The sequence below is a fragment of the Ylistrum balloti genome, unplaced genomic scaffold (assembly GCF_031769215.1).
Source record: "Ylistrum balloti isolate Yb309-2 unplaced genomic scaffold, AGI_CSIRO_Ybal_v1 Utg371066, whole genome shotgun sequence".
In the NCBI taxonomy this organism is placed as follows: Eukaryota; Metazoa; Mollusca; class Bivalvia; order Pectinida; family Pectinidae; genus Ylistrum; species Ylistrum balloti.
Genome location: NW_026782589.1, coordinates 253,043 through 272,480, shown reverse-complemented (window position 1 = coordinate 272,480; position 19,438 = coordinate 253,043). Strand labels below are relative to the sequence as shown.

The 19,438-nt window shown below is 40.1% G+C and overlaps 2 protein-coding genes across 2 annotated transcripts; both read left to right on the top strand.

Moving 5' to 3' along the window:
• Positions 1-10,616: 10,616 nt before the first annotated feature.
• On the top strand, positions 10,617-12,771 carry LOC132560477 (uncharacterized; the record flags this gene model as incomplete). Its single annotated transcript, XM_060225140.1, has 2 exons — positions 10,617-10,667; positions 12,658-12,771. Coding segments are annotated over 2 exons (165 nt in total), but the record flags the coding sequence as incomplete, so codon positions are not given.
• Positions 12,772-13,747: 976 nt separating this feature from the next.
• LOC132560473 (uncharacterized) lies at positions 13,748-18,885 on the top strand. Its single transcript, XM_060225137.1, has 2 exons — positions 13,748-13,764; positions 16,617-18,885. The coding sequence occupies exon 2, from the start codon at positions 16,737-16,739 to the stop codon at positions 17,775-17,777; it is 1,041 nt and encodes a 346-aa protein (XP_060081120.1). The 5' UTR covers positions 13,748-13,764; positions 16,617-16,736; the 3' UTR covers positions 17,778-18,885.
• The last annotated feature ends 553 nt before the right edge of the window (positions 18,886-19,438 follow it).

The window sequence follows — 19,438 nt, the reverse complement described above, 5'->3', positions numbered from 1 at the left end:
TGCTGTCTCAGCTTCAAGGGGGAGAAGAACGCGTAATTGCGTATGGTAGCAAGCGGTTGGGTCCAATACAAATACGATACTGTGTAACCAGACATGAACTTCTGGCGATTGTCACGTTTTCCAAGAAATTTAATCCTTATCTCCTTGGCAATGAGTTTATACTGCGCACTGACCACGGTTGCTTAACCTGGCTGTTTCGGTTCAAATCTCCCCAAGGACAGCGTGGTTGGAACATCTCAGCCAGTTTAACATGGTACTTCAGCACCGTGCAGGATCCCTTCATGGTAACGCAGACGCCTTGTCCCGCCAGTCAGAATCGGAAACATGCGGCTGTTACAAAGCAAGAACAGATCTAAACAAGCTTCCATGTGGTGGCTGCAAATACTGCGCGATGGTACACGAACAGTGGGCAAGGTTTGAAGCAGATGTAGATGATGTGCTTCCGCTGGCTAAAGATAACAAAGGGAGTATTTGCGTTGTATCTGCTAAACCGCAGCATGACCAAGGAAACAGCTGGCTGGTTGGATATAGCAACCAAGAACTCTGTCAAATGCAAATGATCCGATCCTACGAGCGTTGCACCAATTGTCATCAACGAAACCTCTGGAAAATAGACAAGATGTTTTTCAAGAGGCCCCAGCTCTGCGACAGTACTGGCTATTATGGGAACAGGTGCACAGGGAAGATGGGTTGCTGCATTATGTATGGAAAGTGCCAGAGATTGGGAAGAACAAGAAACTCCTTCTTGTTGCAGATGAGCTTAGAAAGACTGTATTAGATTTGTGTCATGACTCTGTTCTCGCGGGACATCATGGAATGAAGCGGACCTTGGCCACAGCAAAAGAAAGCTTTTACTGGGTAAACATGAAGGATGATGTCGAGAAGTATGTTGCTTGTTGTACTAAATGTTCCACCAGCAAGAAAAGCGCTCGTCCAAAGAGAGCTGGAATGCAGATATACCACGCTGGGGCACCACTGGATAGAATCCAGTTGGATATACTAGGACCTTTTCCAAGATCCAACAGAGGAAACAAGTATATCCTGGTCCTCATCGATCAGTTCAGCAAGTGAACAGAAGCTTATCCTCTGGCAGATCAAACAGCGGAATCTGTAGCTGAAGCCGTAGTCTCGGAGTTTATTTCTCGTTTCGGCACCCCTCTGGAGTTGCACACTGACCAAGGTAGGAACTTTGAGAGTGGATTGATGCAAAGGCTAGGTCAGTTGCTCGGATGGGCCAAAACGCGTACAGCGCCATACCACCCGTCCTCGAACGGCCTCGTAGAACAATTTAACAGAACTCTACTACAAATGGTCCGGTATTTTGTGAAATCTAACCAGTCCAACTTGGATGAGCACCTACCTTTGTTGACAGGAGCATAAAGAGCGACTCCACATACCAGTACAGGACTGACGCCGAATCGGCTGATGTTTGGCCGAGAAATCCGGCTACCACAAGACATCATATTTGGCCAGACTAAAGAGGAACCACCAGAGCTTGAGGATTATGTGCAGAAGCTTGAGAACTCTTTGCAAACTTGCAATCAAACGGCACGTAGAGCTCTTAACGACGAGGCGCGAGTGCAAAAGAAAAATCACGATCTGCGGAAGAACGAAACAGCTTATTCCCCTGGAGATGTTGTTTATCTTCTCAATGATTTCCGAACCGTAGGAAAGAGTCCGAAATTGCAACCTCAATGGTTAGGCCCGTCTCTCATTGTCAAACGCCATGGGATTGTGCTATACGAGCTATACGAAAAGCTCCAACATTGTACACCATGACAGATTGAAGGCCTGCAAGTTGTCCTCAGTTCCACCTTGGATCTCCAAAAAACGCAGGACATTGCCAATACTAGACCAGGAAGAACTGAATCCTGTAACTGAAGACGACGAGCTGATGGGACAACGAGGACACAGAGTCCCGTTGACACAATCCCGTGGCTGACGATAGAAGCCCGGATACGCCGTCAGATGATCCCGTGGATGATGTTGTGGAACTGGCGAGGGCACAGCGCCCAGCCAGAGCCACATCACGCTTCGGAAGGCCTTTAAGGACACCAAAGCGATTTCAGAACTTCAAGTAAAAAGAAGGAGTAGTGAAATGATCGTGGACTGGGCGTTAGGGGCGCCTGTGGGGACTGTGTCGGTTTGGTGTGTGGAGCGCGCGCTTGCGTCACGTGAATAAAGAGAGTTTTGACGGTCAGCCATTGTTGCGTTTTGTCAACGTTACCGTGGTGCCAAAACGGCTCCACATCGTCTTGCCGACAAACTATTGTCAGCGTGAGGCATCACACCATTCCAGTTATCCTTTGTCAAGAGATACAACTGACTATCCGAGTGAATTATCTTTGAGACTGGGTGAATGTTCTTTCGGATTCTTGTCCTTCTCACCTTTCACTTTGTCACCACCTCTAAAGCGACGTTTGTTCTTGGAAGCAACTTTAGGCTTATTCCTCGGAGGAGCAGGACCCCAAGATGAACTGCTATGTTAGGACGAGATATTTTACAGAAGAAGCTACCGAATCTTCTGTGAAATCCTTGTGAAGAAGAGGGTGTATCCCCAGAAATGGTATTCCATCGTAAAAGGCGTTGTCAGCAGTCGAGAAAGGTAGGGAACTTCTACAAGACGTTGCTGCATTGTTCGTACGGGCTTCAATAATTGTGTTTCTCTCAAAAATATTTTTGCTTCCCATTCTTCCTTTCACTTTTCTGCTTTTTACCGATTTACTTGAGTTTTTCTTCCTCGTCATCTGAAATATTTTAACCACATGCCTTAATGATATCTTACTATACATTTACGTTTTCTTATTTGTAATATATTTTAAAAGTATTCATCGATCATCAGATTGTTTTTATACGAACGCGACCTGAGTAACAGGTAAATAGTTACGTTCTTGCGTAAGAATAATTTGTTATGATATCCAATCCTAGCTATGTCAATATCTAAATATACCGACGACATTGATAACTTACAGTTAATAGTTGTTGATGAGGTCGATACAAGGACTTACAAATAGATTTTCCCATGAAACAAAAATCAAAACTTCGAGAGAAGTTTCATAGAAAATTGTATTAAATGTAAACAAATTATAAAGTTGTATTCTGACAGATTTCAAAATTAAAATATCGAATACAAAGTCGAATAATATAGTCATTTTGTTGTGTAATTTTCAATTAATAATGTATTATCATCGTCAATATCATCACGCCACAACTGATGTCTGACTGGCGTAACCAATGAAAGATTTCCAGGGTATATTCACTGCATGAAAAATGACATTTAATTAATGAGTAAAACCCAATTTTCCCCCAAGTAAATGTGAGATATCTTAAGTATACCTAACTTTTAAACTCAAGTAAATGGAATTTAACTGAAATTTACTTTTTTTCTTAATTTCATAAATTTAATAAAATTTAATTTTAGAAGTAAATTCCAGTGAATGTCAAGTCTAAATAACCGAGTAAATCTTGTGTATATTTCAAATATTTATCAAATAAATTTTAGTATATTCTTTGTTAAATTCCAAATTTAATTTAGTTTACTTCTGATGTAAACTTGAAATATCAAAAATTAATTGATCAGTATATTTGAGTAAATGTCAAATTTAATTCAATCAGTAAATCTGAGTATATTTCAGGTAAAATAAAACCTTCAAGAATTAAATTTGAATAAATCTCAAATTTACTTCAAATAAATTTCAATAATATTTTGTTTATTTCCAGATTTATTTCAGTTTATATCCGAATACCTGTCCAATCTCGGATAAGAATCCAGATCCATAATGTTTCTGTCTGGACACAGAAATGAATCGTCGTTGCAATCGATCCTGTTCAGATACACAAAAGAAAAGTATGTCCATCTCACTCTCCGAGATCGCGGCCGGTAAAAATGTTGAAAAACCTGTGGCTGTAACACGTTCTATTTGCAATGTCCCAACCGAATGTCGCCATGTTGTACCGATGCCCTCAGAAAATACACAACGTAACCTCACTGTATCTAACCGTACAGTCGCGTACATCGAAAGTGTGACAACTGTAAGGCGGCATCAGTTCGTCGCAATGGCGTCCACCGGGGAAATTTCGGGAGAAAAAGGTAAGCTCTCTCTTATATCAAAGCTCAGTTTAGCATGTAAAGCTTAGAGTACATTCGTATATTTATACCAGTTAGTATGGCCAAGTGAAGAATTTTATTTCTGTTTCATGTTGTAATAACTTAACAAAAATATTGCCAAAACCATTGCTTTTACTAGAAAAATCGAGCTTACTTAAAATTCAAACGTTTCTTCCTATACATCTTAAACCAACATTAATCATTTGAACAACGTCCGATGTAGGATGAACATTCCTGCATTGGCAGACTGAAGCATTTTCTTCAGGAAGTTGTAAATATTTAGTTTGAGCACTTTTTCTCACGCATGTCAGACGTGAACGACTGTATCGTTCGTTGCTGAATCACTGTACCGTCATTGTTGATAAATGTAGAAACGACTGTACCGTTCGTGTGTAGTACGAGCAATTGGAATGTATACCATTTTATGTTGATAGGGCCTATTGAAAATATCGCAAACCACAATAAGTAACATCATGATAGGAAACGGTTATTGTATTGACGAATTCAAACTATTTGTTTTTTTTTTTTTTTCATTTCAGAAAAATTCAAGTGCACATACTGCGTCTTCTCCAGCTGTGGTTTTTCTGAAATTATAGATCACTATGTGATACGACACCCTTCAAACGAACTAAAAATCAAAAAGCTAACTTTTCTGAGGCAAACAAAGCAAGGGCGTGGCAATCCGAAAATTTCAAAGTAATACCGGAAGATATTCGACGCCAAGACTCATTCATCTATGTTGAAGACAACGATAGAGACACGATAAAAATTTCTAAGCTCAGCATACCAAGTCCGTTGTTCAGTCCCGTTCGTAAGAAGGTAAAGCTTGCAACATCGATACCACTGAAGAAATCTTTGTTCCAAAATGTTTGTAGTGACAATGAAGAACCCCAAAGTTTAGTTGTAAATATTGATGATGACTCTGGTAACAAAAAATCCCATATTGACCATGAAAAAGAACAGGCAGATGACATTGATATATCTATTGGAATGATTAATCCCTCTATCAGTGATACTGAAAAGGACAAAGAAGATACTGAAAAGGACAAAGAAGAAAATGAAGACGGAAATAACACAGAAGAACTCAAAGCACTTTGTAATCTCCTCCCGAAAGTATTAGAGAATCTTAAAAAAGAAGATCAAATGGAAACGTATATAAAATTTAACAGACTGGTTGCAGAGGATTCATTTCCACTTCAAAACATTGCCTACTCACTGTTTCTAGACGTAGTCAATTGGTTTTCAGTCGAAACTACATCACGGATGCGCTATTCCGACGACGTTAAGAAATTCTGGAGAGTAGGTTTGAAACTTATAAACAATATGAACTATTCCATTGCGATGGATTGTGCAAATCAGCAAATGACGATACAGACCATAAAAATATTTTTGCGACGAACGATACAGAATGTTGTTGTGTAGTGCATCTGTTTCATCCTTAATAACTTCGTTATAAGGTCAAACAAATCAGAGTTCTATATATACTAAACAAAAAAAGAAAGGTAACACTACTTTATTCTGTGATTAATTAATTAATCCCTTCATAAATCCTTACCAATCATGTACGAATAAAGTAATTGATAAATTCTGATAAAACTGCAGTCATGGTTCATTATAAAACTTTGCGTTCAGTTGATTTTATTCGACTGTAAAGGACGTTGGGGTCAATTTCAAAGGTAACACCATTAGTTACGGGTATTGCCACCGTTTGCGAAGTAAACAGCATTGCAGCGTCGTCGCATGGAACTCGAAAAACGGCGGATAATTCGAGGAGAGATGTTGTTCCATTCAGCGATCAAGGCTTGGGCCAGCTCCTGCAAGTTTGACGGCTGATTTTGACATTCTCTCACGCGTCGCCCAAGAAAGTCCCAGACATGCTCAATCGGTGACAAATCAGGTGATTTAGATGGCCAATCTAACACCTGTACGTTATTCTGCTGCAAGAAAGTTCTGCTGACGTGACTGGTGTGCGCTGGTGCGTTATCCTGTTGAAAAATGGCGCCAACGCCATGGCGTCTTAAGAATGGCAGAACCACTGGTCTTAAAATTTCGTCCCGATATCGAATGCCGGTTAAATTGCTATTTAACACAACAAGCCTGGTACGAGTCCCCCCACAAATACCACCCCAAACCATTACACTTCCGACGCCAAAGCGGTCCCGTTCTGCGACGCATCAGTTCGCAAAACGCTCCCCTCGTCGCCTCCACACTCTGCGCCTTCCGTCACCGTGTTGCAGACAAAACCTGGACTCATCTGAAAACAGAACATTGTTCCATTGTCGTAAGGCCCAACGACGGTGAACACGGGTCTAGTTTCGCCGATTATTACGGTGACGTCGCGTCGCAACAAATTGGGTCCAGTGTTGGGACGCCGCGCTTTCAATTAGTAGGCCCTCAACCTGTTGCGGACTGTTTGGGGCGACACACGACGCCCAAACAATGTCCTTGTAGTCTCTACTGCGGTAACGAATCGATTGCGCAAGTGTATCAATCGTATACGACTGTCATCCCTGGCGGTCGTTTTACGGGGTCGGCCGCTTCGGGGACAAACGGATGTTGACCCAGTTTGGTTTAAACGACTTACCAACTGGCAAACTGTCTTAACACTGCAACCAAAATGCCGTGCAACTCGACGGCGAGACTCCCCAGCCTGGATCATGCCTACAGCCCCTTCTCTCTGTACTTGTGACAGGCGGGGCATAATGATAAAGTTGATAGATAGCAAGATTCGGTGATTTCTAAATCCTAAGGATCTAAGGAACAGTTGTCAGTTTGAATGTTTAGGAAATTCAAGCGAAGATACAAGTTATTCGCAGAAAACCTCGTGCAGCTCTTCGGTAATACAGACTTTCACGCTTGAATGATTTTGGTAACTGTCGTGTCTTGACCCAAAACGGTTTTTCACAGAACATATCACACATCATGGCGGTACAAACTACTTTTTTAATGATTGCGCTGGGCGGGACTATTTTCAGGAGCCGGACAAGGAAATTCCGGATTCACATGCATGATATAGTAAAATACATCACATCTCTCCCTTACCAATTTTGAAGTGATTTAACCATGTCCATCAAAATCAGTTCTTGCAAAATAAACTAATTAAATTCACCGATATTTTTAGTTTAGATATATGCCAAATTATGGTACAGGTACTTTTGAATTGAAAACTGCGTTTTGTATGAACTTTAACATAATAACAAAACTAGTGTAACATATATAATTCACTAACAGTAGTAGCACCTTGAATACTTAAAAGTTGACTGACAAAGCATCTGCCTGATACTTAATTACAAATAAAACAACTAAGGAACCTAAGTGGTTCCTGTGATACACACGGAGATTATTGTGCCCCTTGCCACGGTGTGCTCACCATTATAACTCAAGATGTCTTAAAAGTCTGCTACTGAACACAGAACCTTAGATCCTAACAAAATCTTGAAGTCTCTTTGGAGGAACGATGTTGCGACGCGGATAACGACGCTCAGGTGATGACACCTTTCCTGACTCAGTGACTTTTGGAGATGATGCACAGACTTCAGTCGATGACTCTTGATGTATAGTCGACGGTACTGAAGACGCATGGCTGCCGACGACTCCTGACGCGTCACTTACAGGTTTTTCCATGACAATTATTGAAGGTTTCGGCTGAATGTCACCCTTCATTGGTAAGTTAACTTCCAATGTATTCTCGTCTACTTCGGTGGAACGAATCTGGTCCAAGTGTCTGCGCCAGAGAACACCAGGAGCAATTTCAACACGATAAGAAACGGGTCCAGTCTTTTCCGCGATTTCACCATACACCCATTTTTGTGTCTCTATAATCACGGACAGCTACCTTTTCTCCCATGGAGAATGACCTGCAGAGAACTCGTCGTTTCGACTCTTGTTTCCATTGTTGTTCATTAACGCGTCGTTGGACATCAGGTTTGATCAAATCCAGCCGTGACGGTAAGTTGCGTCCCATGAAGAGTTTTGCCGGGCTCTCATTTGTAGTCATATGTTTGCTGTTCCTATATGCCAATAGGAAGTTAGCCAAGCGTTTCTGGATCGACCCAGAGTCTTTCTTACTTGCTTTCATTGCGCTTTTGAAAGATTGGACAAAGCGCTCCGCCAGACCGTTCGTACTCGGATGGTACGGGGCGGATGTTGTGTGTTTAATCCCGTTAGACTTCATAAAATTGGCAAAATGTTCAGATTTGAACTGTGGGCCGTTATCACTCACAACCTGAGCTGGAACTCCATTCCTGCAGAATATTTCTCTCAGAACCTCTACAGTTCGCTCTGCTGTTGTCGAAGTCATAGCAACCACTTCCGGCCACTTTGAATGAGCATCTACAGCTACGAAAAACATCCTGTCGAGAAATGGTCCCGCAAAGTCGATGTGAATGCGTTGCCACGGAATGAATGGTCATTCCCAAGGATGGATAGGTGCGGCTGGCGGTGAATTCTTAATGTCTTGGCATCCTACACAAGACTTACAAACATGCTCGATGTCAGCATCGATGCCAGGCCACCAAACGTAGCTTCTGGCGAGGCTCTTCATCTTAACCACGCCCAAATGTCCTTCATGTAGTTCGTCTAACACTCTCCTTTTAGGCGACTCGGGGATAATAACATGTATTCCCCAGAACAAACAATGCTGATGAATGCTTATTTCAGTACGTTTATTGTAGAAAACACCGAGGCATTTGTCTTCACCCTCGGTCTACCCTTGTTGTACGGTGGTGTACACCCTTGATAAGGTTTGGTCCTTCAACGTTGCATGTGCGATTTCCTTACTGGTCACAGGGAGAGTGTTCATGTAAGACACCATAAAGGCATCAACAGTATCTTCTTCCAGTACTGGCCTTATGTCTAGGGGTAGACGCGATAATCCATCGGCGTTTGCATGTTTTGCTGTACTTTTGTACTTGATGTCGTATTGGAAGCCTGCTAAATACAGTGCGTAACGCTGGAGTCTTGCCGCGGTTATCACTGGAATACCTTTCTCTGTGTGAAAGATCGATGTCAGGGGCTGATGATCCTTCAGTAAAATAAATGGCGCCCATATAAATATTGGTAAAATTTCTTCACACCCCAGACAATTGCAAGGGCTTCCTTGTCAATCTGCGCATAGTTGCATTCAGATTTTGAGAGCGAGCGTGACGCGAAGCTATCGGCCTCTCGGATCCGTCTTCCATAACATGCGATAATACCGCGCCTATGCCGTATGGAGATGCGTCTGTTGCCAATTGCACTTTCTTGTCTGGATCAAAATGAGTCAGTACTTGTTCCGATGCCACAGCTTCCTTTACGCGCTGAAATGCAGTATCGCACTCTGCCGACCACTCCCACTTCCGGTTTGCCTCCAGAAGCTGGTTCAATGGGTTTACCATTGATGACAAGTTTTTAATGAACTTAGCATAGTAATTCACTAGTCCCAGAAATGATCTGAGTTGGTTGACGTTTTCTGGGCGCGGAGCATTAACAACAGCTTCCACCTTGCTTGGCATCTTGTGTAGTCCATCTTTGTAAATGGTGTGCCCACAAAATTCGATCGAGTCTTTGAAAATCTCACACTTTACCTTGTTAACGCGCAAGCCGAAACGGTCTAAACGCTCAAGTGCTGTTTCTAGATTTGCCAAATGATCTTTATCGGTCGTGCCCGTAACGATCATATCATCCAGGATACACTGCACGCGTGGAATGCCTTGAAGAACTTGGTCAATGGATCTCTGCCAAATAGCTGGCGCCGACGCAATTCCAAATACCAACCGATTGTACTGAAATAACCCACGATGTGTGTTGATTGTCAGGTAATGTCGGTCCTCTTCGCGTACAGCCGTTTGCAGATAAGCATTCCTGAGATCAATCTTCGTGAAATGTTGGCCTCCAGCAAGTGTCGCGAAAATGTCGTCAATCTTGGGCAGTGGGTACTGGTCTACATTCATTCGTTACAATTCTGGCGTTACCTATACATACTGATGTTTACATGTGTAGTTTTCTCTCTCAGAAAATCGATACGATTTTTTTCTCGTAACACTTCAAAAGCTCCTCGATGAAATTTAACGATTATTCTACAAACCACTGGATGCACCCAGTATAGGGGTTTAGTAGGAGGTTACATAATATATGGAGTGTCACGTGCACCTAGTTCGGAGTAGGAGGATACATGGAGTGACACCCAGTAGTTTAGTTTAAACATATCTTATTCAACAAAGTTGTAAATGGATTGGGCACAAGTTATTTCAACTTATAAAACACCTTCTCCAAAATACAAACAAATAAATACATTGTATATAATACGTATTTCAAATCAACAACAAATGACTATTTCTAGAAATAGGGTGGGGAAGTGAGGGAGAGGGAGAGAGAGAAGGAAAGGGATGGGGAAGTAAGGGAGAGGGAGAGAGAGAAGGAAAGGGATGGGGAAGTAAGGGAGAGGGAGAGAGAGAAGGAAAAGGATGGGGAAGTAAGGGAGAGGGAGAGAGAGAAGGAAAGGGATGGGGAAGAAAGGGAGAGAGAGAAGGAAAGGGAGGGGGAAGTAAGGGAGAGGGAGAAGGAAAGGGATGGGGAAAGGGAGAGGGAGAGAGAGAGAGAAGGAAAGGGATGGGGAAGTGAGGGAGAGAGAGAGAAGGAAAGGGATGGGGAAGTAAGGGAGAGGGAGAGAGAGGAAAGGGAAAGGGAGAGGAGAGAGAGAAAGGGATGGGGAAGTAAGGGAGAGGAGAGGGAGAGAGAGAGAGGAGAAGGGATGGGGAAGTAAGGGAGAGAGAGAGAGAGAGAAAGGGATGGGGAAGAGAGAGAGAGAGAGAGAGAAGAAGAGAGAAGAGAGAGAGAGAGAGAGAGAAGGAAAGGGATGGGAAGTAAGGGAGAGGAGAGAGAGAGAGAGAAAGGGATGGGGAAGTAAGGGAGAGGGAGAGAGAGAGAAGGAAAGGGATGGGGAAGTAGGGAGAGGGAGAGAGGGAGAGGAAGGAAAGGGAGAAGAGAGAGGGAGAGAGAGAGAAAGAAAGGGATGGGGAAGTAAGGGAGAGAGAGAAGGAAAGGGATGGGGAAGTAAGGGAGAGGAAGGGAGAGAAGGAAAGGGATGGGGAAGTAAGGGAGAGGGAGAGAGAGAGAAGGAAAGGGATGGGGAAGTAAGGGAGAGGGAGAGAGAGAGAAGGAAAGGGATGGGGAAGTAAGGGAGAGGGAGGGAGAGAGAAGGAAAGGGATGGGGAAGTAAGGGAGAGGAGAGAGAGAGAGAAAGGGATGGGGAAGGGAGAGAGAGAGAGAGAGAAGGGATGGGGAAGAGAGAGAGAGAGGGAAGAGAGGAGAGGGAGAGAGAGAGAGAAAGTGAGGAGAGAGAGAGGAAGAGGGAGAGAGAGAGAAGAAGGGAGAGGGAGAGAGAGAGAGAGGAAAGGGATGGGGAAGTAAGGAGAGAGAGAGAGAGAGAGAGAGAGAAAGGGATGGGGAAGTAAGGGAGAGAGAGAGAGAGAGAGAAGAGAGAAGGGATGGGGAGAGAGAGAGGGAGAAGTAAGGGAGAGAGAGAGAGAGAAGGAAAGGGATGGGGAAGTAAGGGAGAGGGAGAGAGAGAGAAGGAAAGGGATGGAGAAGTACGGGAGAGGGAGAGAGAGAGAAAGAAAGGGATGGGGAAGTAAGGGAAAGGGAGAAGGAAAGGGATGGGGAAGTAAGGGAGAGGGAGAGAGAAGGGAGAGAGAGAAGGGATGGAAGAGGAGAGAGAGGAAAGGGATGGGGAAGGGAGAGGAGAGAGAGAGAGAGAGAAGAGAGAAGGAAAGGGATGGGGAAGTATGAGAGAGGGAGAAGAAAGGGAGAGGGAAGTAAGGAGAAAGGGAGAGAGAGAAGGAAAGAGAGAAGATGGGGAAGTAAGGGAGAGAGAGAGAGGAGAGAGAGAGAAGGAAAGGAGAAGATGGGGAAGTAAGGGAGAGAGAGAGAGAGGAGGGAGAGAGAGAGAGAAGGAAAGGGATGGGGAAGTAAGGGAGAGGGAGAAGGAAAGGGATGGGGAAGTAAGGGAGAGGGAGAGAGAGAAGGAAAGGGATGGGGAAGTAAGGGAGAGGGAGAGAGAGAAGGAAAGGGATGGGGAAGTAAGGGAGAGGGAGAGAGAGAAGGAAAGGGATGGGGAAGTAAGGGAGAAGGAGAGAGAGAAAGAAAGGGATGGTGAAGTAAGGGAGAGGGGGGAAGTAAGGGAGAGGGAGAGAGAGAAGGAAAGGGATGGGGAAGTACGGGAGAGGGAGAGAGAGAAGGAAAGGGATGGGGAAGTAAGAGAGAGAGAGAAGGAAAGGGATGGGGAGAGGAAAGGGAAGGGAGAGGGAGAGAAGGAAAGGAGAGAGAAGGAGAGAGGGATGGGGAAGTAAGGGAGAGGGAGGAGAGAGGAAAAGGAAGGAAAGGAGAGAGAGGAAAGGGATGAAGTAAGAGGAGAGAGAAGAAAGGGAGAGAGAGAGGAAGAGAGGATGGGATGGGGAAGTAAGGGAGAGGGAGGGAGAGAGAAGGAAAGGGATGTGGAAGTAAGGGAGAGGGAGGGAGAGAAGGAAAGGGATGGGGAAGAAAGGGAGAGAGAGAGAGAAGAAAAGGGATAGGGAAGAAGAGAGAGAGCGGAAGAGAGAGATAAATCAGTTACATCGGATTTAAATATTGAAAATGACATGAAAAGTTATACTCAAAACCTGCAACTAGACTTTAAAAAATGCTGAACACATAAGAAAAGTTCACAATTTGTATCATGCGACAATTCTTGGTTACGAAATAAAAGCAAATCTAAATCACGAGGAACCTGCAAATCTAAGTCGTTCAGATTCTGAAAGAGAATATTTCTTTGATTACTAGGTTTAAGTGAACTTTTCAAAATACTTAAAGAAACCGATGATCTTACAGAGTTTTCAAGAGAATTTCAAGACAGGAGTAATAAGTGCATTTGCCATTTTGTTAATAAACACAGGGTTTTGAATTGAAGCTAAGAAGTTTTCTGTTACTGCGAGAAGGGCCGTATTTTCAAGTGAGTTTTCCATAAGCTTTTCAAAATGGGTCTCTGAGTCCATAGTAACCTAGTCTACGCCGACATGGCTGACTGGATATTCTTCATATTTTCGCATGATCTGACCACAACGGCGGCTCCTTACAAACTGACGCAAGTGACCAAACAAAGACAAACGACTAACCGTCAAACCCAAACGAGACAACATTGACCATTACCATATACATGTATGGCACATTACGAAACGACTGTACACCACATTTACATAATACACACGACGTAAGACGTACGTATACAGACAAACAAATGGACGTTTACATGTCCACGCGCAAAATAACACGTACCAATTGACGCAACAGTTCTTAAATAATTAACATATTTTATTAAAATCAATAATTAACTAACTTTATTAAAATGACTTATTTTACACATTGTTACATTCTCCCCTTGCTTGAAATATGACGTCCTCGTGTTCAGTATCAAATACATAACTACAATAATCCCTATACTATAATTGTGTATGACTTTATCGGTTTTTAGATCGTTACACTTCGCATTTTCATTGTGATATACACACTGGTAATATCTGTGTATGGGAATTGAAATCACAGCCTTGTCTGTTCCTGTTTGTACCGTTCTGGGTTGAGCTGTAATTATAGTACCTATTTTTCGAGTATCGACTTCCGGTATAAAGGAAATGATGTGGAATCTGGTAAGATGCGTTTATGATGAAAGATGTACATGACATTTTGTCTCTTTATTGTCGCTTGCATCAGCACGGATGATCATAATTTAAATCTTAAACAGTGTGTAATGTCAGCTATCCGGTTTGCTATGAAATGAGTTTTGCTTCCTGCTTAATTTCACTACTCGACCAATCAGCTGTCGGTGCTCGAACACAAAACATATATTTTTTCTGCTTTAATCGGAATACCGGTCATTTGTTTAGAAGGGGGCATGTTGTCACCGTACCAGGTCGTTTCAGTACTTTTTAAAATGTTTTAAAATTATGCATTTAATTCTGTTTTTAAAGTGCTTCGTCATCGATAAATATTGCTCATTTCGTTACTGAAAAAGTGCTCACTCAAAATGCCACCCTAGCTATGTAAACCATTTTACAAGTATCAAACCGACTTCTGTAGGTACCGAAAAATGTAGTAAAATTACACCCAGAGTCTGTTATCTTCTCGTATTAGTACCTTGGCGTATTAGTTTCGGACCCCTTAAGAATCACATGTCGGTAGCAATGCTACGACGATGAGTTGCAAACAAATATATAAATTATTGTAATGTGTTCGTACTATGAAATTTGTTCAATAAAGTGATTAGTGAAACACTAGTTTTTTCTACAATTATGACCTCAAATTCACTCGCCTGAAATGACAGATATGTGTATGGGAAATGTGTCAACATTTTCGGATATGTTTCTGTTAAAATCGCTGAATCACAGGGATGCTTGAGTTAGCCTGACAGTGACCCCAGAAGTGCACACATCTTACATAAAATGGTCATTTAAATTGGAAATGACAATACGACGAAAAAAAATGTCAAGAAAATGGTGAATGTGTGTGCCTATGTATGCACCATTTCTACATCGAAAATTTTATCAAATGAACTACATATCTTACTTAACTTTTTTGATCACACCGCAGACTTTTCAAATAACGTTATTTTCTCATGTGCTGGTCTGCAACACTTATCCATTCAAGTCGGAAAGCAGTCATCAAAAGTGATAATTCTAAAAGCATCATTTTTCCAATATAAGATGTGTATATTTGGACTTCTGTTGCTAAAAAATGGAAGGAGGGGTAGGTTTTTATTCCTGGACAGTTTTTATTTACTTGTTAGACAACAACAAAATGCTGGCATCTGAGGATGGACTGATGGCCTAGTTCATGGTATTTGGGAGGATGTTTGAATTGTGAAAATGAGTATTATGGAAAAGGTATCCAAATTTACCAATCAAACGAATGCTTGTAATGAACTGATTTAATCACAGTGTCTGTTTCTTTCGAAAAGTCACATGTTACAGTAACCAAATTCAATAGGGATATAGGTCATACAGGTTAATAGTTCACACAGCATATTCAAACAAAATGATAAGTGAAACATTACTGGTGTAATAATGGATAATGACAGAAGTTGGAACCAATGCTGGAAAATATTAAATATTTATATTTGCTGTTTGGTGTCCTTACATACAGCGATATTTGAACCTCTGCTACACAAAATTCAGAACAGACTAATATGTAGATCAATAATGTTGTAGAAATACACCAAATAAATGACTTCATTTTTTTTGCATAGTGGCCCCTACATTCAAAGCATGCCTTTCTGTGAGGGGAAATGTAGTCTCTTGGTTCGTATTATGTAAACTTTGTCAGGTCAGCTTTTGATAATATACTTGTTCCTTTCAGTTAAATATTTTATTATGATTGTTTCAGAACAAAGTTGAAGTGTGCAAATTTTTCATGAACTGACATTTATTTTGACAGTTGTTGTGAGCAGCATGGTTGGCTGTGTAGTCGTCTGTTTGACTTAAGATAAACACTGCCTTGTTTGAGATAATTAACATACATCATAAGTGAAAAAATGTGTTGTTTTGTGGGATTAAAACCAAAAATAAAATATATAATAACTGACCGAGCGCTGTTCAAGCATTGGTCAGCTTAGTCTATAGAATGTCCGATTTCTGATTTCTGTGTACATGTGTAGTCTTATATCAAGGTGTATAAAGTAGCTTAGATAGGTATTTATCACTAATTGTATCATACAAGATCAACCAGTGGCTGTGATTTAGAAGTAGGAAGATTTCTTAGGTTAGATAATGGACTTTTCCTATCCATAGAATTTAGGATTTAATTCTTAGGATTTAAATGAGATTTTCAGCAAAACATGGCAAAAATACCTAAATCTTGTCCAGAGTGATTCCTGCTTATTTAATGGACATGCTAAGTTTATGGATTATGTCAAATTGGTTAATATTTTATCTAAGAACTTGCATGTAGATATAGTCAGGTGCAGTGTAAAGGAGTTTTAAGTATTTGTTAGAAATTTTATACTTGTCTTTGTCACAGTCAATCGTCAGAATTCCTCCCTAAATAAAAAATCTAAACTTTAGCAACCTCTTTCTGAGCACATTTTTGAAATTACTGTCAATCTTATAGGTTTATAATAACAGATCTTGCAAGATTTTGTGCCCAAAACTGGTTATCAGAAAAAAAGGAGTTGACTTATGAATGACATATAGTCTTATATATGTGCTTCCTCTAACCACAACAAACCAGATTTATTAAACTCAAGATTCCTTCTCTATACATTCTTAATTAGTAAAGTCTATTTATGAAATAGAAATATTTCCTGACTTATCATTCTGTTTTCTTGTATGTTATTTTTAAGACTTTAAAAACTGAAGATAAAACACTTCTTTTTTGTTTGCATTCATGAGGCCTCCCTGGAAATTTTCAGAAGTTGCAACTTTGCTGGATGACAGACTGTACAATATAGAATGATATGATGTGATTTACAATGTATCTAAATGATCTTTTTTTCTTTTAATTTTAGGCTAGTAGCCAGAACATCATGAGACAAGTGAAATCACTCCTGTTGTGATACAGAGAAGTCAGCATAAGCCGTTACAATTATGCACAACTGTTTTCATTTTTTGAAGAAGTAAAACTAAAAATGAAAATGATGAAAAAATTCATACTTATTCCTCTAGTCTTCACTGTGGCAGTTGTGTGTCCACTACTGATATACTTCAAGGCTGACAGATCTCTCAAATCAGGTGAAAATGTGATCAAGCGTGATTCAATGCACGAGAACACAAACATCATTATAGAATCTAACCCAGGAACCATAGCAGAAGAAGATTCAGGAATTTTGTCAGTTGTAAAAATGGCAAAAAGTATGTACACGAAAACCAATGATACAGTATTAGTTACACTGATAAATGATGCTTATATGAGCTTCACTTACAGTTGGCTATGCAACACAAAACATATGGGTATTCACAAACAGGTATTGTTCATTACAACTGACAATGTGTCTCGAGACAAACTCAACAAGGACTGGCCAGAGGTCAGTGCAGTGGCTCTGTCTGGCCTCTCTCTGAGTGGAGACCAAGTGTACAGTCATGCAGGCTATGTTAGACTGATGGTACGCAGGTCAGAGGCCCTTTTAGCCATACTGAATAACAACATTGAAATATTCTTATTTGAAGTAGATTGTCTTTGGATTCGCAATCCAATGCCAAGGTTGAAAAAAACAGCTGAACAATTTGACATTCTTGTTACCCCAGTTTCTGAAAGACCAGGCATAATTGCAGGTGGATTTATTTTCATGCGTCCAACAAATGCAATGAAAGTGACTTGGCAAGCTCTTACTGATAAACTCTATAATCTTGATTCCCGCTTAAAGAAACTGCCACCGAACCAAGTGATTTCTGAAGGTGAAAATGACCAACAGTTCTTGTCTGCATTGATCATGTCAAAGTACAAAGGAATAAAGTACAAGATGCTGGCTCTTGAAGTCTATCCTGATGGAAAATGGTATTCTTATCCAGAATCTAAACGCAACAAGCTGGATCCAGATATCATCAATAATAACTGGGCACTCGGAAACAAGGCGAAGATTGACCGTGCCAAAAAGTGGCATCACTGGTTTGTCAAGGAAGACAACGTTTCTTGTGACATGGACAAAGTAAAAAATGTTGTGAAAAATTAGATGGTATCAAAAAATGAGGAACAATTTTTATAAAGGATATTGTCCTATGAGCAGTATTGTTATAGTGGTTTTAGATAAAATCGGGGACTGTAAAATGTTTACTCAAAAATATTCAGTTGACAGTTTACTAATTAGAATTTATCTGACTAAATTCAGTAAATCAGCCAACATTTTGATACCGTGTAATCACATGGGATCAGGAATGAAATGTACCCACCATTCCTATTCAAAACTGAAATAGACACTACTGTCGAAAGGAATTTAATCAAAATCTATTTATTGTTATTAATTGAGTTATACAAACATATTTCCTGTTAGAATAGATTGTCTCACAGAATAGTCTTCAAAACAAAATTTATTGTTTCAGTTTTTCTGAAGAAAAAATCTTTTTATTGCCAAATTCCAATGTAACCAAGGTATTTTGACTTTATAATTTAGATAGGCCTTTAAAAGGATCAGAATGTATAAAGACTTCGCTGGATGTTGGCTCTGTACATTGCTGCCCAAACGTATCTGAATTCTGTCTCGGATAAACAATGTGCATCCAACACTACATAACATGTTGAAATCACTTCATGAACATTTTCATTGGTTTTATGTCATTAGTTGAACACAAATTACTCTAACCTCCATTATAGAATTTGTTTATTTATTTTGCTGTTAAATTCAAAGCCATATAAAACTGCACATTGATGATGTACACATCACATTTAGTGAATTTGTAGCTTAGCTGTATATATGTGAGTTAGAAATTCATTTGCTTATCAAATTTTATAAAGATTACTATATATTTGACTTTAAAGAGTATAAATGTGAATCTTCAGAATCACTTTGTCAAAAATCGTTTATGATTAGAAGTCAATCACCTAGCTTTTTTAAAGATATTGTTAAAGTACAGCATTATTTAGATACTTGTACAGTACCTGCAGCATAATCATATTGGATCTGAGCTTTTAAGTAAAGAATCTATAGCAAAAGAATTGTATGTCGTTAGCTTATGTGCATTTATTTTTAATCAAGATCTTTTCACTTTTTGTTCTTTTTTTAATGATGTTTTTGATTTTTTATAAATGTTGCTTTTGAAGTTAAGTTTTAGGATGAAATTGAAATGAGAATAAGCATATAAACTTTTTTTCACTTTCATTGAAGCATTAAGACTAGTCAGTATTTTTATTCAGAAATGGCTTTCCAATTTCACCACAACTATTTGTTAGTCTTAAACTGTTTCATGTTTAACATTATGATGTAACCTTTATCTAAGGATATACACACAAAGTATACTCTATATAAGTTTAATAGATTTGTTTGTCATGATTGAATGTTGAAAAATAACGCATTGATTCAGGGTCATTTTCTTAAACTTTAGAAATACACATTTATAAATAGTTGGTCTGTGTACTGATAAGGCTGCTATTTTTCAGGGTTTTTCTTTTTTTGCATGTTCTTGAGGATGGAATGGAAACATAACAGAGAATGATTTAAATATAAGATTAGAAGCCTAAGAAAAATTTCATAAGAAATTTATTCGTTTAGTCTCAGTTTTTTTATACCGTCACAAAAATTTCTACGTATCTAAAATATATCCAATACACTTGTGGTTGTACAGCGATTTTATGCTTTTCCATTTGTTTTAGCTGTGATAACTAGATATTAAGTAAAAA

Coding starts and splice junctions, on each gene's coding strand:
- LOC132560473 (XM_060225137.1), top strand. CDS start 16,737: ATGAAAATGATGAAAAAATTCATACTTATTCCTCTAGTCTTCACTGTG.